Raw genomic sequence first — 26,355 nt, 5'->3', positions numbered from 1 at the left:
GCAGTTGGACGCCGGCTGAACATTTTACGGCTGTAACAAGCAGAAACGCGATTGTTGTTAATCTTTACCGCCTCTAGCGTTAGTACCAAAAAAAATAATTAAACACTTAGCGGCCATTCCTTTTCGGTGCTTTTAATTGCTTGGTCAGTGAGGTCTAAACTTGATTTAGCTTGCCTATAGATAAGTACCGAACATACATTCCTATGTGGACAACTTTCACGTTTTGATGGTTTAGTTTATTTTGAATTTGGAGAAAAATGCAGCCAAATTGCATTTCACTTATTTTGGTGAATCAATCTTCTTTGGGCAACTTAACTACGTGTTATGTTCATGTTTGCGAAATTAAATCCTTTACGTTAAGTTTAGGTTTTAGTGTAGCTGCGCTTCATTCAACATGAAGTATCTTGAATAACATGCATCACAAATAAACCTACACAAACAAAATGCATTTTATTGTGGAGAAAATATGGCGCTGATTATAGGTGCATACGACTATTTTGCATTTCTTGTTAGTACAGTTATGCAGTGAGTACACAATTGTCCTATTCAATAATCGATGATGTACGGCTGCTCAGTTAACACATACGGAAAGAGTTGTTATGGTACCAGAATGTGGTTATGGCGTATTTTAACATGCACAAGAGCGTTTGACTAACAGCCGCTGGGATGATCTTGTTACTGTTTAGAATTTGAAAAGTAGATATCATCAGCTTTATATTTGCAAAGCAAAATAAGAAAAATAGGGTGTTTAACAAAAAACAATGTGTCAATAATGCAACTTTCCATAGTATTGCTAGCGAAATATCAGTTATGAAATACAAATATTTATCTAGGACAGCGCAAAAACGCAAACCTTTCTTCTAAATATTGCCCGTTAAAAGGAAATCTATTTTTAATAAGCTCAAAGTTTGAATTACAATATATAGTAAACTACACATTCTGTGGCAAAAAAGAAATACTTTCCGCAAGATGTAATGCGGTTCAGTAGCGTGTGTTAAAAAAACATTGTCATTTTTGTCATCTACAAACAATATGAAATGGATCAAAGCCCTTGGACGTCAAATTTTTGTTGATATTCTATGTGTGTTAAATGCACGTGCTAATTGAACTTTGGTTTTGCGAATTATTTTTCGTCTAGACATATTCGAGTGGTGGTGATCCATCTGACAAAATAACAAGTATAATATGGCCTGTCAAATTACTTGTCCTGAATCACTGTGCTAACCATGATCCCACGTGATTTTGTAATCGTTGAACGACACGCACAAACAGAAGATAAACAAGAAAGTGAAAGGCGTTTAAAATGCGAGGAAAAAACGACTATACTGAAAATGTCGATCTGTACAAATGGAACTTGAGATTTCCTTTCAGTTCTGCTGTATTCAGACGTACTCGGTCCTGTTGTCAGACTTGGGAGGTTTGCTACGAAAATAAAAAATACAAAACCACTGGTCAGCAAGAAACTATACAATTGCTATAGTAGCTGAATTTAACTGTGAGCCACTTGGCTTACATGATAATTTCCATGATCACTAAAATTGCCTGTAACGAAATGCCAAAGTTTGTTTAAACTAGATATATTACTAGTTGTATGCCTAACAATTGGATACTTCAAATGTATTTAATATTGTGGTATTTTAAATGTAAGCAAACATCATTCAAGCTCTAATCAAGCGAACTATAGGTAGACAAATACCGAAATCCATACCTAAAATCCTTACTAAAATTGTCTTTATAGACATTATATGGCTATACCGGATTTCAGCCAAAAGCCTCATATTGTCGGAAAACGGCGACAATAACAAGAAATTGTTCGCAAAAGCTTGTTGTACGTTTATTCTCTGCTATATCAATTATGTGACATCATTTATTCTAACTTGTTGCGTCACGCTTGCTAAGCAGCACACAGCGCCACTATACCAGCTTACTGTTACTTGCTTAAACTTAGACAAATGTTCTTACCTTGTTGGAGGTTTGTAGGCATACGACGGGTATCTGTCTTCCTCTTCTTCCTTAATCGCACTGCATCCACCGCAGAGAAGGACCAAGCCGGCTATGAGGGCTGCAAATTAAACGTCTATATTAAGTCTGTATTATAGGGTTTGGTCGTTTCCATTTTGTTTATTGAAATGGCTGTTGGAAATAAAACGTGTATGCTGTTTGCGGTGGAAAAACAAATGATTTGAAAAAAGTGAATATCTAAGGATTTAAATTCCTAAAATCACAGCCCTTTTTAGTGTAAAAATGAAAGGCACAAGTTGAATTGTATTTTTACAACTGATAATAGCATGAGGTATTGCCGAAACGTTTGTAATAGCAAGGTGTTGATTTTATCAAATATTTGGATTTAATATTTTTATTGAAATTACTAAAAAAACGTGCGTTCCACAGCCCTCACGCATCTAATTAAATAATTTCGATTCCGGTATAAAATCACCTGGTTAAAAACAGTTTAACCACAAAAAAATACATTGTTAGTGAGTTCAAATTAAACACCTACCTCGTACTCTGCCAACATTATCAACTCTAGGCCGTAAAAAGGCCAAATGTTGCTACGACTAAAAATGCCAGATCATGTTACCCAAGTAATGACATACATATGAGTGCATATGCGCTTAAATTCATCTTTTTATATCTTTTTTTATAAGTGTGAGATTCAAATGTTTCCCCAAAAGGTTACCACTTACACTCTTTAAGTTCGAGGAATTTCCATTTGCCGCAAAACGGCATTACACACATTCCAAGACCTAAAGCAAACTATAGAGGTACATAAAATGGTAAACAAGCATTAGCAGCGCCCGCTCTTACCCAGCAGCATGACGACCCATCCAACGTAGAGGCAGGCACCGTACTCGTATTTGAACTCACGCTCCTGGTACAACGGGTTGAAGTACTCCATGGTGACTCGCCAAGCGTACCAGGACACCGCAGCTCCGCAAGTCACACCTGAACATGAAAAAATAGATATTTTAATCGTGAAAATCGCATGTCCAGGTTTGGCGTACCAAACGCGATATAGAAGTATAGTTTTAAAAGAGGCCTGCTTTCTTTAAATGGGGTATTTGGTGCAGACAGGCTAACTGTGCTACCAGAAGGACCGATAGGAAATGTAAAGCTTTAAAGTTTAAAAAGTATCCCTGTTTTTTATTAATATTTATAGTTGTATATTGATTCCGAATTATATTTGACTTTATGCGAATCATTTTCGATTTAGGGGCGATTAATGAATGTATTTTGATAAGCACAAAATTAAGATTTCTCATTATATAAATATTTTTTAACGTTGAATTTTGAAGCGTCTGTACTCACTAAGATCATATAATTAACACATTTTCACGAAAAAGGGAAAGTATACATTTCAAGGTAACTTTATTGTTTTTTTAACCGGAATAACTGTTAACAAATGTTGCGCAGTATTTTAATTTACTATAATTGTTTTTATTGCTCAAATTCAAACGTCTGTCAATTGTGAATAGGTCCCTTCAGCGATTTCTGTAAACACATATGTTATTGCATCAGCACAGCGCAATAGGCCCTGTATATAGCTCGATACATCAAATATTGTGAGCACTGTGAGCTGGTTTGTGTGTGCGTATTTATGGTAGTGTGTGTGCTTGCGCGTGTGCGCATGTGTGTCGCAATTTACACAAAGCAAACAGTCTCTGCTCCGATGCTCTAATAACGTGGGCGGGGGTCTGGCGAGGCTAATATTTAACGGACAAACAACTTCCTTAATCGAATACGACTCTGTTGCTGTATCAACCCATATAGCTTTCCAATGCGCAGTTTGCTGGCCAAACTGTATCTTTGTATTTGGCAAGGGAGTTAAACCAAGGCAAATATGTTGTACATGGTTTAAATTAAACATTTTTTGAGCATCGTTGTGTGCTGGGATCCCTCTTCAATTGCACTTAAGACAGTTTAATGCGTTTTTTTTTAATATTTTTTATTTTGTTTTTTCGATTTTATTTCGATTCATACAAAATATAGATTTTCAATTAAAATAATGCCACTAAGCCGTAGCCTATCCAACCTATATTTTTGCCAACTTAATTATCTAATGAAATAGTTAAACATTTTTTTTATCTATTCAGCCAAAACGTTTTAAGCATATATGGCGTGTTCTCTGTTATTTGCCTTTTCCGCCACGCATTCTTTTGAAATTGAAAGTTTTTTCTAAATACCCAAATATGCCATTAATCTGGATTTCATTTACATATTTGCCAATGATGTTCGGTCGAGAAGACAGATATTTTTAAGGTGGATTGTTTGTTTTTTTGTACAAGTAACTTTGTGATGTCATCGTGAACAATTTTTTCATGTTAGTGGCGAATAAAATTGAAAAACTTTTCAGGATGACTTGTAGCTTAAAGCTTTTAATCGGCAAAACATTGTGAAATAATAAAATAAGCCATATTACTATAAGCATAACGTTTTACAAGGAATTCAAAAGGCTAAATTGAACAGTATATGAAAGTAAAATTCACCCTGTATTTTCCATCCTATATTTTAAACGATTTAATCATCGGCTGCTTGTTTGTTACTTCATGAAACTTAAACTTAATACGATATAATCAATAATTTTAAATAATAGCTCTTCCATAAATTTATTGTCCAAGAGTTTATGTTTAACGAAATTTTATAACCCCAGCCGGATTATTGTGGCAGGTTTCGACATACACCAACCAGTTTAACTTTTGAAAGCGACACTATATGATTCGCTTGTTTGTCTGGTTTAACAAAGCACACAGCATCATCAGAAAGAAAAACAAACCTGCAACAATGAACATGACCCCGGCCACCATCGAGAGCCGGTGCTTTCCCTTCGTGTTGGGTTCGACCAGGGTGGTGCACTCGAGCGCCAACAGCGAGACTATCACCCCGAAGAACGAAGCGATGCACGCGATGCACATCAGGGCACGACAAGCCTGGATGTCACCTGCGAGAAAAAATTCAATATTTTTGATTTGGATTGTATGAGAATGTTATTTACGATCTCAAATTATGATTGCTTGTATAAATGCGTTGGAAAAAATTCTGAAGATTTAGTAACTTATGACAATCCATCAACCGAATGCGTCGAATGACCAAGCCTGAGTGTCACTTGTAAACAAAGTAAGATGTTTAAATTAGATACTTTGAGACTCTGAGTGGCATGGGATCTTAAATTTCTTGCTAGTATAAATGCGTTGGAAACAATTTCTGCCTTATTCAGACGATATTTTAACTTATAACAATCACTCGAAAGAATGCGTCGTAATAGGCTACCACGCCTGAATGTCACTTAAATACGCGACATGTTTGATTTTTTTTGGTTTCTGTGATTCTTTTAGTAGAGATCTCCCCCCCCCCCCCCCCCCAGTTTTGCAATTAAAAACAAGAAATAAGATATTATTTTTTCAAACATTTAATGATAAATTTCGGACAAAATACTTCAAAATCATGAAAGACTTTTATTTTTTTTAATTACCTTGCATTGACAACATTGACACCGAAAAGTCGACGCCAATACTTTGAATGGATTAGCGCCGCAATTTATTTCCATCAAGTTTTTAAAGAAATTTGTTTGGAAAAACAAATTCACGCGACTGAACGCAATTATAACCCTGTTTTACGCCAGCACAAATATTTAAGTTGTTACAAGTAATTTAAAGACATTTTCGAAGCAAGTCGTGAATATTAGTCTGTCTACCAAAATGGCGTATCGCTATGTCGTCTGCAAAAAACGCGGTTTGTTCGGAAGGGTCTTAGAGGGCGTTCTTGCAAAACAAAGTTGTTCTTTTGCGGCGAATCAGCCCTTTTTCTGACAAAGCACAAGATAAAGTACCCTAGGCCATGCCAATAGTTTGATCAGATATGCACTGCAGTATTTTCCAGCCGTTTGAACAAGTTTGCGCCCAAAATCAACATTCTTACGAATGCTGTACAGTCTTCTGAGGATTTCGGGATAGGCTCAAGCAACGAAGGTTTTCTTCGCGGACTTGCCCATTGTTTGTTTGCTAAACAATGATGCAAATCTTTGATTGCTCTCGTGCCAAAGGCTTAATTAAAGTTGCCCGCAAAATTTAATTGCCCTTTTAGCCGGATCTTCAGCTAAAACAACCGATCTCTTGATTGAATGCTCCTTGGAGCGTTTCAAAAGTTGTTGGTTCTCCTTTTGCAGGATCAGATTTTCTGCGTCTATGCTTTTCTGCTATTATCTGATGCTAAAATCTGCTCAAGCAAAAAAATCCTGGTTAGCATTTTCTTCTCTTTTTGTACAAATTTGTGGTTAAAATCAAAGGATCTGTCTTTTGGGTGACAGCGCAACAGGGTCTTGTGGGCTCCTCAAAGCGTTTCAGATAAAGAAGGTTTGGTTCGCGATGTGAGCTCATTTGTTTTCTCTGGCATGACGAGATGCTAAAATTGGGGTTTACGTGCCAACAACATGATGAAGCCTAAAAATTATTTTTTGCGCTGTTTCAGCACGTTCTCGATTAAAATGATTCGTTTTTCCGAACATTTTCGGCGGCTTCTGAAATAGGCGTTAACCTGACAAAATTTATTTGGGCCAACATATACTTTGTTTTGAAGGTGCTAAACACTGTTCTACAAAACTAATGCCAACACTTTGATTAAATCCTTTATATTGTTGCTATATCAAACTAAAGTTGTGAATGCCACGTAACGTGAAATGACAAGTTTTGCTTTTAAGGCAATCTCGTAACTTAATTCGGCATACACTATCATCCAGTGGAGCAACTCCCTAAAATTTCTTAAAAGAGTTTAACGCTTCTAACCAAATAATATTTTTGATAAGACTATTTTTTAAGACTTGAGGTTGCAGTACGTCGTTGGTCGCAATAAAAATCGACGAACATTTACCTTTACAAGAAGCAGATATGATTAGGATTTGTCTGTTTATTGCATATTTTTCCATGCGGTTAGACGATCGTAATATACCCCTGAGTTGTATGCCTGGAGTCCTATACAGTCGAAAAACCACTACAGATCCGTGCCTTTGTGTGATTTACGGTGTTTTGTTTATCTCACCTATAAATACCGTCGTTTTATTACAGGGATATGACAATCACCATTTGGATTGCTGATGGTTAAGTAGTTAAGTTGTTAAAACTTTGCGCAAGCGCTTTATATCGAGTCACTTTTGCTAAAGTTGTTTTATACTGAAGAAGTTATTTTAAAAATAACGCTTTGAATAACAAACAAAGGGTTTGTTTTTGCTACAGGAATAAAAAAAAAGCCTGCATCGGTCTTACGTGGGGTTATGCTTTTTCATGTACTCCAACGAACCAAGTCGGACTATAGGAACCGTGTTTAGGCAAGCATTTTACATTATTTCGGTGAATCATGCCGCAGCCAAAACACGAATATGTTACCAGCTCCCTTTACACACATGTTTCGCATTAGAGTTCCGATAACACCGACAAGCTATGTATCGACCGCTACAACACTTGATCGCTTTAAGTGGTTTGACGTACAACATACTCCAAATAAGGCTATAGCGTATTTTCTGGCTTGTACCCAGGATTATTGGTTCATATCGTATAGTAGGCATGTGTTAGGTTTGCTTGCTTAACACGGCGACCGTGAATCATATTTTTCAGTACGGATTTTCCAATAATGCCACACTATATGACATATTTATTGGCAAATACAAACATGACAAACAATGCACAGCCGATTTACGTCGTTTCCAGTAGCACTTATCTTTACGATTTTGGCAAAGTTATAAAAAAAAAATTTTTTTCAAACAGGCAACAACCATTTTGTATTGTTTTTTGTTAATTTATGGTTCGCTGAAATGGTGTAACAGAGTAATTGTGAGCAGACGGTTAATGCCGGTTGCCGACTGTACATTTTTTTACGGCCAATAAAATATTGCAAATATTTCCCTTAGTACTTGGTATTACTGTCCCAGAAAAAAAAGGTATATTCGTGAGCTATATGGTGCTAAACAGTCTTTCAGTAAGCTTTAAAGTCTATTAAAAATTTTGTTACGAATTATTAAAACTTTTTGAAACAATATAAAACCTTTTGCCATTTGTAATTGCCTTGTTTCATTTATTACTTTGTGCCATGGTTAATATTCCCAACACGAATGGTGCGACGCGATCGGACATGGTAAACAACTGTTTTACAACGCAAACTTTTGACCTGCAGCTAGCACTGCATGTGGCAAAAACGATCTCAACTTTACGACGTCGAGCCTGGTCGGTAATAATGCCCGAACAAATAGATTTTACAAGTTTTCAGGAGCAATGCCTATAAGACTTTATGGACAGTTTCAAGCTAAATAATGTGTACTAGACTTGTTAAAACGATGGAGTCCGACATTGCTTTTCTTTGCCAAAAACATTTTTTTCAAAAGATTTGAAACACTGCACCTCTGGTATTTTTAAATTACCCAGTCCTTGTCGTTCTACCCGTAGGTATAGGGGATTAATGTCAATTTATTGACCATTGTAACGTATTTTGAAACTTAGGAGGTCAAATCATAGCACTTTGACAAACAGTTTTTTTGTTGTACTTAAGGGTTTTAAATTGAACGTGTTCGCCTTTCGCCCCAGTTGCAATTTAATACCTTCATGATAGCTTATATACAAATGTTGTCCTGATAATAAAGCACGTACACCTGTCAGAGGTCTAGGAAGAATGCAAAAATATGTTAGATTATGTCATGATAATGTTCTATTATATAAGTACAGGATAATTTGGTAAAAAGCAAGAAAAATTCCTTGAAAACATTGGCAAATATTTGACCAATAAGTGCTTTCGCCTTTCTTGTCAACAAAGGTAAAAGTGAAAGTTCATTTTTTTTCTCCGAACTAATTTGTTAGGCTCTCGTTTGATGTAGACCTATACTGTATATCTGAATAAGGAAAATAGACCATTTTCACTACGAGGTTAAACGAAGGTTTTTCTTAAATTGTTAAATTTCATCAATGTTATTTCAAATTGTTCAAAATGTATTTCCTGTATACTACACATAGCGTTTTGTTAAGGGTAACATCCTTTTTAAAATAAGGCTATTTTGCTTCCCTTCTCACTAAAACGCAACGTGTTTAACTTCCAAAGCGTTAAAAGTCGTTATAATAGCAATAAATGCGCTTTGTTAACATTTCTTCGTAATTGCGGTGTGCTGTTTGTAAAGCAAACCACGTTTATTTTCTGAAACTCGTTTGAACTTCTATGCCAATAACATCCCAATCATTTAAATTGTTGAAAATCAGTTAGATTTTTTGCAAACAAAATCGTGAGTGAATTCCACATCATAAATTTCAAGTTTGAAAAGTGTTTAATAAGAAGTTACCCAATTTAAAAAAAATATATGATAAAATGTTTATGTCACAACCACATTAACATATTCAAACGCTCACAATGGGAAAGCAAAAAACGAAAAAACAAACAATTAAAAAATAATCCTGGAATTTGACTCACCATGCCAACGATATCGTGTTAGGGGAATATTAATTCCAAAATTGAAAGCTAATTTATTTTTTGTAAATTCGACAAAGCCCTCGAATGAGGAAATTCGCGTTGTTTGATTTATGTTTCTCGTGGAACAAACACCACTCTTATTCTCTCAAATACACGCAGCATCGCTCTGCTGCGGTGGTGTTGTTATCGTTTAAACCTGCCGCGTGCGCGCCTTTTGTGACGTCACTTACTGGGCACGGCGAGAATGCTGACGTCATAGTTGTCGCAGGTGAACATGCCGGGCTGCTGCGAGGTGCATCGCCACCAAATGCCGTTGTACACGTACTGGTTCCGCAAGAATTCCTCGGAGGCAACCTGGGAGTTCTTGTGCCACTCCGGAAAGGCCGTGACCACCACAATGCCGACGAAAGCGACGCCGCCGATCAGAAACGCGCCCAAACCGCCTTTTCCCGACATTTTTTTTATTTATGTTTTGCTTATGGTATATAGAGTATAGTTTTCAATTGTTTTCTCAGTTTTCGCTATCGTTTTTCTCTGTGAAGACACACAAGGTTTGCAGATCAGCAAGACTTTGTACGTTATATAATTTAACTCTAACTTTTTTATAAAATGCAATAGTTCTCAATCCTCACTTTTTTAGATCTTGCCCATTAGACAGCTGCAGGTTTTGATAAACAAACTGAACTATCAATTTAAAAAAAAATAACTTCCGGATTTATACCGGTTTACCAGAGCACGTTTTTCGCACCTGAAATTCATATATGCATTTCAACTCAACAAAACACATTCAGAAACCATTTCATACACGAGAAAGTTTAAGTCTGGCCCTAACAAAAACCCGGAACTAAATCTTTAACTCTAAATTCCATCTATCCCAAACCCTTCTCTCCGAAATCGAGATCCGCATCTTTCGACTTGCGCGCCTTTCGCAACTGCCGTCAATATAAACCCACTCATTCGCTTATCGGTAAATATCCCAAGCAAGAACGGGCGACAACAAGGCAGTTACGTGCCAGCCAGCAGCCCTGAATCTCCAAGGCAGCTTCAAATATGTGTGTCATCGCCGTCCGGACTTGGTCGTTAATATTTAACTCGCAGCATGGGAACAGAGACTGGGTTGAAAGCTATTGGATATAGTTTGTATTTTCTCAACTGCTTTGAACCGACGATGTTTACTGGTAAAGGAGCGATGCTTTTTACAAGGAGGGTGGTGGGGGATATACGAGATTTTTGTTTTAATTCGGGGTGATTCGTACCCCTCATCCAGAGCTTAATATGTGTTTCCACAACAGAATCTTGCCCTCCATCAGAACACATAATGCCGACTATAAAAGTTCTAAAATTTGGTAATAGCTCGCACCGCTTCGAATAAAAATCAGTCAGCAATGTCTAAAACTTTTAATGTAAATTCTTCTAGACGTTTATGTAATTTGTCAAGAAGATTTTTATTAGACGGGTAAATACTAATTTCTAGATTGAGACATTTGACTAATTTTATTTTTTAAATATTCGTTTAATTTATGCTAAATTCGATAATATTTAGGAGTAAATTAGGTTTTTAGTCACATTAATTTACGATTTTACTACAAAAAAAGGGAAAATGTTTATATTTAATTGGTAAATAAAATTGGTCAAGTTTTTAAAGGAACATGGATAAACAATGTTTATCACTTTGTATATTTTGCATTTTAACCGATAAAAACATTTTTAAAATCAGAATTCTTTTAAAATAATTTATGTTTTATTTTATGCGGATTATGTCGTGTCTGTGTTCTGTTACCCAGTCTCGACCCCCAACAAGAACCTACAACCCATCCTCCACCATCTCATAGTTTTGTCTTTCCCTCGATTATGGGAAAACGTCGGCTAAACATATTTACTCGCCGTTTCGAGTGTGACGTAACAATCTTCCCAGGATGGGTCACAAGGATGTCTTTCATACAGGGAACGAAACCTAGAACAAGACATTTCATTACGTCACATCGTCTTACTTGCAGCGCATCCTGATTCACGAGGGATAACGGCAAAGAAAACCCAACTGCTGGCCTTATCTTGTCAAAATTTATGACGAAATGCGCGGGCGACCGACGTTAGTTGTACGTGTAGTCGAAATACGCGCCGTTTAACAGTTAGTAATTAGTCACCTATCTGTGGGTCGTTGTTTACGACAGACCCCATACTATCATATCCGTCATATGTCTAAACAACTATGTTTCTCTTACCGACTATCGGCCTTCTTTCTTTAATAAAGTTTATAGTGGTATCTTGAAATAAGAGTTTGTTTATGCTCGACTATATAATAATTTATCTTTGGAGGTGATTAATAGTACACTTGTGACGTGAGTTTTGGCCATTTTCTGTTGTTATGTTTTACATTATATAAAAGCAACTTAAATGCTACGTTTAATAGCATGTCTCCAACCGCACTTAAGTGTAAAAATCAACTTTTTTCTAAGACTTGATGTTACTGATTGATCCATTTAAATAATAACAAATACGCTTGTGTTGACTTTGAATGTACTTTACTGTACAGCTATCAGTACATTAAACAAACGCAAGAAACATTTTTGGCACGGACAAAACGAAATGTTCATAGTATTCGTTATGACGTTGCACATTATTCACCTCTACTTTGCAACGAAATCTAATATCATTCACATGAAAACTGTATTCAATTCTAGAAGTTGTCACGAGAGATATAGTAATTAAGTTAAAGTGCGACTGTCGCAAAGTTGATATATGTTTTGCCCGCGGACAAATTAAGTCATATCTCAAGCAACACGTAAAACTTGACTGTCTTCTACATAAGAAATAACATCAATATCCGCTCACAGAAACCAACACAAACGGCTAACAGCCTAACGACTCCAATGTCTGTTGAAACAAGCGTTTATTTGTTACCGGATATGGTATATGGCGAACGAACTTGAAATTTAGCCCTTTTTAAGTGCCATTGAAACGCACTCAAACTTCGTAGTGAACACAGTTGCTAAATAAATTTAAACCAAAAAATGCCTTTTGCTCGATGAAAATGATTTAAAAATAACTGTCAATGCAATATTTGAAAAATAAAATTTGGTTGGCATAATTTTTTTCGGCAAAAAAACACTTCGGCGAAATGCAATAATTATCACGTCGGATCATCTCGTTTAATGTGAGCTTTAAAATGTACAGTTGTAGCGCATATGTTTATATATATTTCTATTTAAAAGAAAGCAGAACTAAAGTAAGGCTTAAATGTTTAGTGGCAGCATTCTTTCCATCATACTAAAAGTAGTTGGGGAATAGCTGGAATATCATTATAAGTGTTCAGACCCAGTCCTCAAACCACTGATTTCCATTTAAGGAGCCCGTTCCGGCACTTGAGGTAAAGCCAGTATTGAACTGCGCATCGGCAAAAGATTAACATTTTTAACGTTTTGGTTATGGTGTAAGTGTCAGTGTGCGTAAGTAAGTCAGAAATGTAAGTAAGCTTAGTATGTGTATTCACAACATAATCTTGCCCTCCAACAGAACACATAATGTCGACGATAAAAGTTCTAAAAGTTTTTTAATAAAAGCTTGAGAAGCGCAGTGAAGAAGCGCACCGCTTTGCTTTTGTTTTTATTTTGGTGGTTGGCGTTTATACGCAGACTGTCTTTGTCTTTGTTCGTCTTGAATGGATTTTATTAATTTATTTTACATTTTGATATTTTAATTTTAAAATTTTTATATTTTAATTTTTGCTATTTATTTGTACAGACAAACTGATGATGCCATTTATATGGCGAAATGCAAATTTGTACTAAAAGTTTTCGACCTTTGCTGACTGATTTTTGTTCGGAGCGGTGCGCTTCTCAAGCTTTTATTAAGTGTAAGTATTAAATTTGCCTCCGCCAAAAAACATGTTTACCGATGAAACCAATGGCAGGACACTAACCGCAGGGATCCGGTGAAATACCATCGTCAGGTAAGTATGGGTATTAGCGCATATAGGCGAGTTTCGCTAACCCCAAGGCTAATATTGCCATCACGTGTCGCATAGTTCTTTAAATTAAACGAGTCGGGACCTATAGCGTCGCTTCGCGGATTAACGATTTATTTAAATTGTCCGTCAGAGTACCATGAGGTGCAATGAGTGCTTAATAAAAATTCACATAAACCTCATAATAACGCGAGTGATTTTTATTTTAATTTTTATTTAAAGGGAGAACAAAATAGAAAGAATAAATGTAGTAATGTTAAGATTTTAGGTGTTTTTTGGAGTTTATTTAAAAATAAATCAATTTCTAAAAGTTACAGTTTACTGTTTTTCGCCATTGTCGCTTTTGAAAAACTTACGAATTGCCAAAACACTTTAAATAAGGTAACATTAAACAGTTCGTTTTATAGGGCTTTTAAATGAATCTAATAAGTCTTTATTCCTTTTATTCCCTAATATTGGTAATTATATAAAAATATGTTAAGGCCAAACCATGTGTTGTTACATTTATATTTAATCGTCAAGTAAACTAATAAGTTACACATTTACATTCCTGCCAAGATTGAACAACGCTTGAGTAAATATGACCCTTTGAAACATGTTTCTTTACACACTTAACGCATACCAAGAACACAATTGTACTTTGGAACACAATACACGTTTTTTTAGTAGTTTCAATAAAAATAGTGAAGCCATTAAATTCGATTAAATAAATGATGGTATGAGGTATTGCTGAAAGGTCTGTAAACTTCGAACTGTCGATTTTATCGAATAAATGGCTTTATTTTTATTGACAATTGTGCTGTACAACAAATTGACCCTTGAAAATAGGTGTACGTGTTTTTAATTGTTCTGGCATCAAGTGTTCTCTGTTGCTAATCGTCTTGGCGTTAAAAGTATTAAACGATACACTATTTTAAGGATGCTACCGAAAAATGCTTTAATAAACATTTCTTCCAGTTACCAGCGTATTAGCAATTCTACTATATTTTTTTCACAGTTGAGAACCTCTTCTTTTGAAATATTCTCATTTATTCTTTTTGTAATTGTTACCAAGGTATGACACCTACATTATCGGGACACAACAAGGATTGAACTAAATTTCAAACAAATATATGTAATGTGATGCAATTTGGGTTTAAATTATGGTGTGGTTTAAGCAGTATTTTCTCACTTTTTTATGTTAATCCTTTAATCTTTCGAAATAGCAGATGTTAAGTAAATGTATACTTTCATTTCAAAAACAACGTTTGCCAATCTGCCAACATTTTTGATCATTTTGGGGTTATTTTGATCAACTTCTTCCAACTTGAAGGACAAGACTATTAACAGCTCTTCGAGTGAAATCAGCTGTAGTAGTTTGACGAGTACAAATGTTGGAAAACTTTGCAAAACGACTTTACAGACTAATTAACTCTTACGTAAAATATAATTAGAACATGGGTATCCTGCATATGTACATGCTTCTATATTTTAGGCTTTAATATCCTGCGGTTGAGCGTATCTTCATTTTGGTAAAGTGAGGCAATTCACCTCTGGCTTAAACTATATATAAAACACTTTCTCCCAGGAAGTGCTTATTTCCTGTTTAACTATAAGAGCACATAAAATGGAAATACAACAAATTTGGTGTCAGTTAAAGTTTCCCAATTTTGCAGGTAATTTAACATGTTAAACAGGCTCACTCACTGGCCAGATAGATGCTGGGTTTTCCGTAGTTGCCGCAGGTAAATCCACCGTCGATGGGCGCCATACATTCCCACCAGATTCCGTTAAACGTCGGGATTCTTCCGTAGAGACCAGCCGAAATCTTTAAATATATTTAATTGCTAGAAAATGGAACGGTTTGTGCTACTAGAGCGTGGATTTGAACAATAAAAGTGACGGATGCATTAACATGCTAATGTTCCGATTTAGTTCCGTATCATTGTTAAGATTTTTTTCGAAACGTGGTGAAATTTAGACAGCATACTAGGCGAGGAAAAAAGTTGGAAAAAAAATATATATATACCTTAACTTAGGGTAACCAGTCTTATATGCCTAAAGCAGTTGAAGCTATAGTATAAGGAAATAGCTAAATGCAAAGTTATACATATTAAAAAAATAAAAAACATAAGAACCGAGACGACCCAAACGACGAGGCTATGATTTACAAAAATTGTTAAACCCCTTGATCGGAGTTTTTTAACCCATTATGAGCCACATTGGCTACAGTCTAAGGGTTTTCGGCATGTCATAAAAAATTGCAAGTCCTAAAGATGGTTTTGCAGTGGTGACGCAAAATTTGTGGTTTTGAACAAAGTTAATTCGGATCTATGGTCTTCCGTTCTAACAAGCAAAAGATAATGATGTAGCCTACATGTATCAATCTCACACCTACAAAGGTTTAGGTTGCTCAATAGTAAAGAAAACTTATAGAATGAAATAAATATAAATTATTATGTTTTTTTTTTTTTTTTTTGCTTAGCAAATGTAGACAAAATTCATTTGGTCGTTAGTTCGTTGTTAAGTTTTTTTCTTCCGAGACTTAGATTTGTAGAGCGACTTAAAACTGTAAGGTTGATTTTCATAGTTGCAGCAGAACATTCCCGAAATGCTATTTTTGCAGCGAACGATGTCGTACCGTGCGATAATTGATTTGTCCAAATAGTACGATCGGCAAATATTTACTGTTTGACCCCCTTTTGTGCTGCATGGCTATTGGCCAGAAATTAATAGGCGTGAGTTTAGTGTTGAATTTAATGATAATGATAATGTACACAGCGCATAGTCAACCGCATCCGCGCCGGTTATGAAACATTATATCAGCCGACTAATTGGAAACGAATAAAGGTCCTTCTTTAAATGTGACAAGTTCTAAAGCTGGTTTTGTAGTTGGGTTAAAAATTTCTGGTTTAGAACTTGTTAATTACGGTCTGCAATAAAGAAGCGAAAAATAAAATTCCAAAAACTGTTTTAACTTGTTACTCATTTTTCCGTTTCGATTTTCTTACTCAATGAATAATACAAATTCACCGATTAATAAAACAAGTCAATATTGTTTTTTACAGCCCTGGTGAAAAGCATGTCGGTTTCCCTTTTACATAAAACACGCGTTTCTTGTTATTTTTTGTTGTTTGGCGCTTGTGGTAAAATGTGATAAAATTTGTCTCTTTTTAGGCCGTGTTAAGCTTTTTCTTCGAGACTTCGATTTGTTAAGCGATTAAAAACTCTAAGGTTGATTTTAGTAGTTGCAGCGGAACATTCTGGAAAAGCTTGCTTCCTGCAGTGGACGATGTCCTACCGTGTGAACCCATGATTAATAAACGACGAGGACCAAAATAATTTATGTGTTCAATATTACGACTTGCAAATATTTATTTTTTACCCCATTTGTGCTGAATAGCCATTCGCCAGTAAATAATAACACATTACGGATTTTCTAGCCCAATGACTAATATATATTCACTGATTAAATAACAAGTCCAAATTGCTTTTGGCGGCCCTGAAGTAAAATATATATGTTCCTTAATTAAATTGAACCAGTCGGGTTTCACTGTAAGGTTGATTTTAGTAGTTGCAGCGGAACATTCTGGAAAATCTTGCTTCCTGTAGCGAACGACGTCCTACCATGTGAACCCATGATTAAAAAACAACCAGGCCCAAAATAATTTATGTGTTCAATATTACGACTTGCAAATAATTCTTTTTGACCCCATTTGTGCTGAATAGCCATTCGCCAGTAAATAATACGTTTACGAATTTTCTATCCCAATGACTAACATATATTCACTGATTAAATAACAAGTCCAAATTGCTTTTGGCGGCCCTGAAGTAAAATATATATGTTCCTTAATTAAATTAAACCAGGCTGGTTTCACTGTAAGGTTGATTTTCGTAGTTACAGCGGAACATTCTGGAAAAGCTTGCTATTCCTGCAGCGAACAAAGTTTTACCGTGCGAACCAATGATTAATAAACGACCAGGCCCAAAATAATTTATGTGTTCAATATTACGACTTGCAAATATTTATTTTTGACCCCATTTGTGCTGAATAGCCATTCGCCATTAAATAATACGTTTACGAATTTTCTAGCGCAAACACTAATATATATCCGCTGATTAAATAACAAGTCAAAATTGCTTTTGGCGGCCCTGAAGCAAAGCATATATGTTCGTAAATTAAATAAAACCAGGCTGGTTTCACTGTAAGGTTGATTTTCGTAGTTACAGCGGAACATTCTGGAAAAGCTTGCTATTCCTGCAGCGAACAAAGTTTTACCGTGCGAACCAATGATTAATAAACGACCAGGACCAAAATAATTTATGTGTTCAATATAGTAAAACGAGCAAATATTTATTTTTTGACCCCCTTTGTGCTGTTCGCCCAACCGCCAGAAAGTGACGGACACTAGTTTGGTATTGTTTACAAGCTTCTTGCATAACAGCTCATGACCCTATTTTTGATGAATAACAGATTGTTTTGAGATTTCCTAAAAAATCAGTCCTTGTTAAAGGGCAACCCGAAATAGGAAAACAACAAGATTTATTACCTTTCGAGTGTAAATTTAAACAATAAACTTTACAACACCTATAAAGTTGTTTGCACTAGATTATAGGGTCTTGGGATTGTTGCTGTCCACTGTGCGAAAGTTCAACAATGAATCGTGTATTTTTTAGGTGGTTGTAAATGAAATACGCCCAACTTTACAAAATGCTTATAAATCGCTAATGCATACATTTTGATCCAAATATATTTTAATATGTGCCCTATAAGACTATACTTACATATCTCATATCTCCTGAATAAGTTTTGAATTTCAGACAAACTCGGTTAGCCACATTCAATCAATAACTCAATCAACCAATCAAGTTCATTTTTTCCGAAAACTGCAAATGGAAACGCACTGTAGGTTCGAAAACGTCGAACGAAAAATAGCAAAATCAATGGGTCGTTCTTAAGCCAACAGGGTTTAGAGTGGTAACCCAAGACGACCCGTAGCAAATTAACTCGCCGACAAAGCCGCCGGCCGCCGTTTCATCAACACCGGTCGTTTACGAATTACACAAAACCGTAAGCCGGGCCAAGGTCGCAGCGTCTCGGCCACTGAAGTTAACGCTGACAGGTTGATTTTTTTTCGGTGTCAGTCTATCATACCAAGCTGGGACAAACCCGTCGATGGATGGCTTGGCGTTCGCTGACGCCGCTAAAACAACGCACCCTGGGGTCGCGGGGTCAGATTTCGGGGCCCTTACCGTCGCGCCCGGCGCCGGCTTTTCAAATACGCTTGCAGACAGTGCAATTTTTCAATTACACTTCCGTTCCGTTTTGTGAACTGTCGCCTATATAGTTTTAGCGGCTGTTTGTTAAAGCAGAAGATATATGCGCGCTTTTAATCTTACCAGATTTTTAAAAGCGTTATCAATTCGCCTATATATAAAACAAATTATCCCTATATAATTATTTTTTGGTGTAAATTTCATTTACGAGCCAGTTAGCTATTTCAAAATCACACATTTTAGGACAATTTCATCAAATCACCCGATTGTTTTAAAGATTTAAAAGCATTAACCTCGTCGATCAATTAGTTTTTTTGAGACGTTTTAACTGTAGCACAAGTCAAGCACATTTTTTTGCCATGTTTATCATCCCTGCGAAATATTTCTGTTCGCTATAAGTTAATAGTTTAACCCCTTTTTGAAAAATTTTCAAAGGACAAAACATTTTATTTATGTGTTTTACCAATATTTTTACAATCAGGCCAAATATTTTTACAATCTTGTGTGTTTTACCAATATTTTTGCAATTAATTTAAGGTCGTGTTAGAATAACATCGCTAAACTTAACCACGATCCTATGTGTGAAACTTAATTACACGATATATTTCATACCGTTTGAGCATCAACCAATGTTAAATGATGCCGCTCTTAAACGTTTGTATTTCAACAAAATACGTTCGATTTCACTCAACACCAATCAACGTACACCGTACAAAGCAACCCCCAAAAGCGGCAAAACCGGCAAAAAATTAAGACATAAGAACCCGAGTAAGCCGGCCCATTCTTTTCGGCCGTGAAAACCAGACACTCGATGCCCTATAGGAATGATAAAACGGGCAGCGTTTCTAGTTCCAAATCGCGGTTTTAAGTTACGTTTTGATTGAAAGGCCGTTAGGGCGGTAGACGATGGCTGTCAGCTTAATGACGAACGGTTGCCTACTTACACTGACGCGTGTATTGCAGGCGGATCGGCGCGTCTAATTGCGTTTACGGCCAAGGCATGACCCCTCGCTAAGCCCCAGAGACGGCTTTAGCTTGCTATGCTGTCTGCCGCCTTGAAACCCTACAGTACAGATAGCAATGTTTTACGTGGAAAAATAATGATTTATCAGCTTAACTTTCCTTCGGGGTAATTGCGCGGTTTGCCACTGACGTACACTTGAAAAATTCCGAAATGACTTGAAAAATAGTTCTAAATTTTTCATAGTTATGATGTAAAATACATTTCATATTTTAAGAACGTCATCCCAATACTTGTTAAACCTAACACTTATTTTTTAAACTCATGGAAGATTAAGAAACATAGAAAAGTTTCACGTAAATAGTTGTGAAATTATTAATTTTACATACAGCGAATGGATAGTAGGTGTACATTAAACATTTTTGTGCTCGTAACATTGCACAGAAAGATCACTATAATAGTAACAAAAAATGTTCAAAAACTGGTATTATCGGCAAGCCGTTTTTGTATAACACCCCAGAAACCGGGTTACATGCGCGCAAACAGACATTCTGACGTGCATGCATATGACCTTTGGATATGTACACGTAAATCGCTATAAGTTTGCATTACTGTCCGCAGCCCAAACAATCTTTGCTCCAGATCGTAAATTCCGGATAATTCGCGCCAATGCGAAGCTCTGCCGATGGATTGCTTGTCATGCCAAATTTACGACTTTGTGTAATTTTCCAATGGGAATTACCAGCGGCTTTATTTTATTTAATTGGCGAGCGTTTGCGATAGAAGCACAAACACTGGCATCGAATACGGACGCCTGTTTATTGAAAATTACGCGCTGCGAGATTGTTATTGTGCTTTACGGAAGCAATACCTGGACATTGCACCTGTTTTTCGCCAAGGCGGATTTTACAAATGTCTAAAAGTTAAATTTCAACGCCAACAAATTATGATAAGTAACGTGTGTATGAAATACACGGTTTTTTTATTTGTAAATTGTAATTCCAATAAAATTCCACTATCGATTATTTAATTTTTTTTGGTTTCAATGCAGCTTTTAGTTAAGAAGTAAAAAAAAAATATATAAATTTTACGATAAATTTAACATTTAAAAAAAAATTTGAGCGCGAAATATTTCAATGGATAATTTTTTCAACTGAAATCAGCGTTAAAAAGGTTAATACATGATTTTAAAGAAAACACACAATCAAATGGAAATCTAGGTCTAAAATCATTTTGGCATTTCTTAATTATTTTCTAATTAATTAAATATTCGTTTTGGCCGTTGGTCTTTAGAACGTACATTACAAAATTTACAATTTTCTAAAACTATATACACAGGTATAGGGTCCTAAAGTAAAAGGCATAGAATCAGGTTTAAAATTGTTACACAATGGTGACATATATTTGAGTAAATTTGATTATTTTCAGCATTACATGGAATAGTCCCAATCCCAAGCAATTTCGAGTATTCATTTTATAATATAACTCATTAACAAAAATCGTCTGAAAAGACTTAACATTTTTAAATGATCATTCGTTTTACTGCTGATAACAAAGATAAAATTACGGTATAAAGTACCGAGTTATTACCTGCCAACTGCTTTGCGACCAATACGGAACCCCACATACCACCAGGATTAAGTAATGAGAAGCGATTCCGATGAAAAAGGCTCCTTGTTCTAAACCAGAATGCATTTTGTTGCTGGAAATTTCACTAAATATAGTGCAAATCGACAACTTAAGATTCTGCAAAATAAACGGTTATTAATTCTTCGTTTTTGTAAGGCGTGCATGAAAGCACCAAAAGTAGTGGCGGGCTTTGGCATTTTTCTTACTATGACCAATTAAATCAGGTTACACAATTTGCCGCTGCATTAATACTGGACTAAATTCAAATGCACTAAAAAATATTTTTAATAAATTTACAGACATAATACTACATAAATATACCTATATCTATTGTCAAAAGCTCTCAATACGCACAATGCGTAATTTACACTATTGGCCTTCTTTACCCAAATAAATTAATAAAAATTAGCGGTATAATTTGCTACAATTTTTTTTTTTTTTTGAAAAAACACCGAACTATACTGTAAGTCTATACCAAAATAATTTAATAAACATATAGTTTTCAGTTGTCATGCTTCTCTTGTGGACTAGGTCTCATTGTTCTTTGTTAGACTGTTACAAGAAAAATGTTCTTTTTAATACATCTTTTTAAAGTCTCATTTAAAAAACCTGTCACAAATCATCGAAGTATGTTTTCAGTCACACATTAGACACAAAACGCGACTGCACTAAAACCCAGTTATTCTCACTTGTTTGCCATTTCGTAATTTTTAAAAACCGCATCCAGACACAAACTGGTGGCGACTTATCAGTTTGCAAACATTTGCAACAAATAACACGCTCAGCGGCTGAATGCAACACGAAGTTGAACCATTATGTCCTTGACACGAGCCCTGTACAAAGGCATACTTCCAGATCTCGGCTGGTGCGAGCTAAACTTTTTCTCTACTGTGAATTTCAATGAAGGAAGGTCGAAAGAAATCCGAGTATTGTCTACAGACAACAAACAAAACTTAAGTAAACCAAATACTTTCTTTTCCCCAAGAATTTAATAAGGAACTGCCGTTAAAACACGTCACAACGAAATTAACCTTTGAACAGATAGGCCAGCTGGTAGAAATAATGATAAAAATCTATATATGCACACTATAATGCTTTAAGTCTTTTGCGGCTTTTTTATTTTTTAACTAAGCAGAATTTGCAATCTAATAAATTGTCCCAATACTTTCGTAACAATGCCATTTGAATAAAGGTCGGCCAACTTGAAATACAACTTAATAGTAAAATGAAACGAAATCTCATAAGTTAATCCTATACTTTTGCATCAATGGCACTTTTCCATAAATGGGAATAAGCACGGACGGCGTGCCACGTCGGCGAAAAGACAGGTGTTTTTAAAAGGTCTCCTTTTTCTTTCGCCGGTTTTTCTGCGCGTTTTTGACGGGAAAATCACTGACAACTGGTGGGTAAAAGATCGAACAGCAAATGCCTAAGACAAAACAAAAACGTTTCGGGATGACAGAAGAGGCCAAACGTATTAGCCTATATTCTCAACTGAAGCGTAATTGAACTTTTGAAGAAGGATGAACGACCGACGACCGTGAAAAACGGAGCTCTACAGTCGTCTAAGCATCACGTGGTCACTTACCGTCTTTTTAAATCCTGTGATCACCATGGTAGCCCAACGGTCGTTTTTTGAAAAAAGACAGATTTGAAAAAAAATATTTTTTCGGCATGGCCGGTTTTCGAAGAGTGTTGGCATAATCTTGCTGCATATTTTGGGCACTGAAGTGCGTTTTGGGTCGAATACGCATCTGATTGATTTTGAGAGAACCCAGAAGAAACTGGTCCGGCACCGCACTTCAGATCCTGGTTTTGCAAACAAAGCAACTTCGCTCGGAACCCAAATGGCCCCCGTTTATGTTTTTAGGCTTGGTGCAAGGCTAAACAACGTAAGCGGAGTCGATTGGCTTACCTTGGACGAAATTTGTCGATGCTGAAATGTTGGTGCATTAAACAAGAGTCGGTGTTCGGTGTTGCCAACCTGATACTAAGGACAAACAAAAACGACAGTTTTGGGCCGCCGTTTGAAAAGTTATTTTCAATTTATTAGGCACGTTTATTGGGCGGGTTGACAAAAATAGATGTCTTGCCGTTTCTGGTAGCTTATTCTATATTGCAGTGTTTTTCAGCTATTTTAAGCGACTTAGCACTTAATCCAGTAAACTAAGTTTGCTAAACTTCGAATAATAAATTTATAATAATGCATTGATATAAGCCACACAACGATAATTTTAGCACTTTCATTTTTTCTTGTATGATTTTCCTGTTTGAAATGACACAAACTTGAGACCGGGCTGTATTTTTATAGTTAGCAGCAACAGGCAAACGAAATTACAGTCCTAATAGTACATAGCAATAAATTAAGTGGTTCGCGATGAAACATACAAACTGGTCGACGGATATTTCATAAAACAAAAGGTCGTGATGCTATTGAACATTAGACAAAGTAAACAATTTCGTTCCCAACATTGGACCATGTAAAGCGGATATAGCTAGTGTTCCAACGAACTCCGAAAATCACTGCTATAGAATAGCAAAGTAGTAATGCTGTCTTCTATTGTACTGTTAGTTAGCTTGTCTATCTTTTTTTTTTAAATTGCTTCTCGACATGTATATAGGATTTTATTTAAGTTCGTAAAAGGCTTATTTCTAAATAAATCGGTCAAATAACTTTATAGTATACTTCGGTTTTCTTAAACTCCTCGTTTATTGAAACCTTTTTATATTCGAACTAAACATAAGATTTTACCCATTACAAAGATCTTTGCTTTAAATAATATGACAAATAAATGAACTTTAGATTGAGTTTAACGATTTTTTTTCAAATGAAAGTTCATTTATTGGTTTAGTTGCTATAGCAAATGTTCTTAACGTAGCACAAAAGTAATACTATTTAAAGAAACTAATTTAACCTGGAAGCGGACTGAGTTAATGAAATGGGCCAAGTGTATTTGACGCAACTGGAAATGCGGTTTAAATGTTGAAAAAAGAGAACCTTATTTTAGAGATACATAAGAATGGATCTTTGTAATGAAAAAATGGCCTCTTTCTTTCCAAAACGCTTGATTTTATTTTCCGCTGCAAGCAATTTGTAACATTGCCAAAAAGTGTATTAATCTTTTTTTCCTACGCAAACATCAAAACGTACACCGCAATACTCTCCGATCCCTGTCATTTCAGCGTGATACAATACAACGTGAAAATAAAAGTTTGGGAAAAAATCCGTCATTTCCTTCCAGCTACGCAAGGAGGCCACGTATCAGGCTGGCTTAATGACGGTGACCAATCAAGTGGAACAGCACGCCGCCATCTTGCACGTTTGACATTCGTTCAAAACGAATTGGGTTTTCTGGGACTTTTGATAAACTGTGCTTTCCCCTCTTACTCTACTCTTATTGAATAGTCACAGGAAAACTCATTTGCTTCATTAGAAGGCAGAAACAATCAATCCATTGTTAATACGACGTGCAATACATTGTTATAATTATCTGATCGAATGAATCATTAAGATAATAATAATTAAATGAGAGTCGAGTGGTAGATAAAAATATTTCCAGAACCACTAAAGAAAGACAAAAAAATCCAGAACGAAGCACGCTTTTTGGAAACAAGTACCTTGGTATTTTCTAATACCCTGTTCCTAAAGTTGACACAAATTTTAAAAATAACGCCGAATGGTAACGTAGCTATACTGTATGCCATTTGGATGATTCTTATATTGTACTTTATTAAAGAGCCGACGCTTTTAAAAGTCTTCTAATAGTACTTCACATATAAAAGCGGTTTTTAAACCGACATCCTAAACAAAGCAACGAAAACGATAAAGTGTTCCAAAAAACTCATACGTATTGCCCTTTTTCTCGATGAGGAGACGACAGTTTACAAAACTGTACAAATTTTCGACCAATTGCGAGCACGAAAATTCAGGCGAAGTATAATATTACTTCATTTACCCCTAGGATAAATATGAGGCGATTTTTAAACACGATTCAGCGTTTTAGAATTCATAGCAGCGATTATATTAACCACTAATATATCACGCTTTTCCGGAAATGCATAAAGTTTTTATGAAGCAACAAGCAAGACTAACGTCCTTGCCAACAGATCACCTATAGTTACTGACAGAATTTAGGAATCAGGTTTTACTCAAGGCATTCTAACTAATTATGATTTTTTTAAATGTTGCTATAAGTTTCCTAAATCAAGGTCTTCATATATTTAATGAAAGATACACACACACCGTTGTGTTCAATAATTGTAATCTAGCCCCTCTGAAGCTGCTTTTTGACCAACGATTTCGGCTTAAACGTATTATCATTACACCGCAAACCATCGCAGACACGAATCTGTCAATAAATGATGCAAGGCAGGATAGAAAAACAACTATAGTCTGCAGTGAACTCTACCATGTTACGTGTTACTTTCTTATTGTGTCCTTCGCTTGTCGAACACCGCCGTTTCACGATTATTTCGAGCTATAGGGTTCACAGCTGCAATTCAATTAACGAAAAAAACCAATCAGGTTTTTCCGACAAATGCATAACTTTCTATTTATGCCACAAGCAACACTAATTCTTAGGCCAACGGGTGACCGCACCTTACTGACTACGATTATTTCCTTTTAATCTAAAGTATCCCGCTATTTTAACTTTCTTCTATTCTAAGAAGCGTTTTGTGTTTTAAATCAACGTCTTCCCATATTCTGTATTATTTTCATGTGGTGTCCTGCGCAAGTCGAACATTGCCAATTACGTTTCGACTACCATATAACTATATACATATATATTTGTGTCATATACTTACACACAAAGTATAAACAGCTCGAAATCTCTCCTAACAACCGAGATGTATCCGACTCTGTGTTTGTGCTGCTTTGTATTGACTTACACATGTTCGTCGATAAATATAAAACTAATTACTGTAACGCGTGCCTCCAGTCAATCACATGTTGAACGGCTGGTAGAGAGAAGGTAACCTGACCCGAGCCTGGTACAGACTTTATACAAAACAGGTTTAAACCGAACCTATGGTTTATTTACTGTTTTCTGACATTTGGAACAGTTCTGCACTGAACTGCGAGCGATATTTTCCGTATACGAAAGTT

At 35.8% G+C, this 26,355-nt stretch overlaps 1 protein-coding gene across 1 annotated transcript; it reads right to left on the bottom strand.

Moving 5' to 3' along the window:
- Positions 1–458: 458 nt before the first annotated feature.
- On the bottom strand, positions 459–21,361 carry LOC146163334 (claudin-3-like). Its single transcript, XM_083382397.1, has 6 exons — positions 21,210–21,361; positions 15,089–15,209; positions 4,775–4,939; positions 2,809–2,946; positions 1,963–2,062; positions 459–1,422 (listed from the first exon to the last, which is right to left on the bottom strand). Exons 1-6 carry the CDS (start codon positions 21,312–21,314, stop codon positions 1,383–1,385), a joined length of 669 nt encoding a protein of 222 aa, XP_083238523.1. The 5' UTR covers positions 21,315–21,361; the 3' UTR covers positions 459–1,382.
- Between the last annotated feature and the right edge of the window lie 4,994 nt (positions 21,362–26,355).

This window comes from Ascidiella aspersa, chromosome 2 (genome assembly GCF_963924565.1).
Source record: "Ascidiella aspersa chromosome 2, kaAscAspe10.2, whole genome shotgun sequence".
Classification (NCBI taxonomy): Eukaryota; Metazoa; Chordata; class Ascidiacea; order Phlebobranchia; family Ascidiidae; genus Ascidiella; species Ascidiella aspersa.
The sequence above is the reverse complement of the archived record's forward strand: the minus strand, read 5'-3'. Positions and strand labels throughout refer to the sequence as shown.

Bases quoted from the DNA above. Each gene is read 5' to 3' on its own strand.
- LOC146163334 (XM_083382397.1), bottom strand. From the start codon at position 21,314: ATGCATTCTGGTTTAGAACAAGGAGCCTTTTTCATCGGAATCGCTTCT. The intron at 15,210-21,209 runs GTAATAACTCGG...ATATATTTAAAG, and splicing joins GGTCGCAAAGCAGTTGGCAG to ATTTCGGCTGGTCTCTACGG. The intron at 1,423-1,962 runs GTAAGAACATTT...TTATTTTCGTAG, and splicing joins GCCTACAAACCTCCAACAAG to CAAACCTCCCAAGTCTGACA.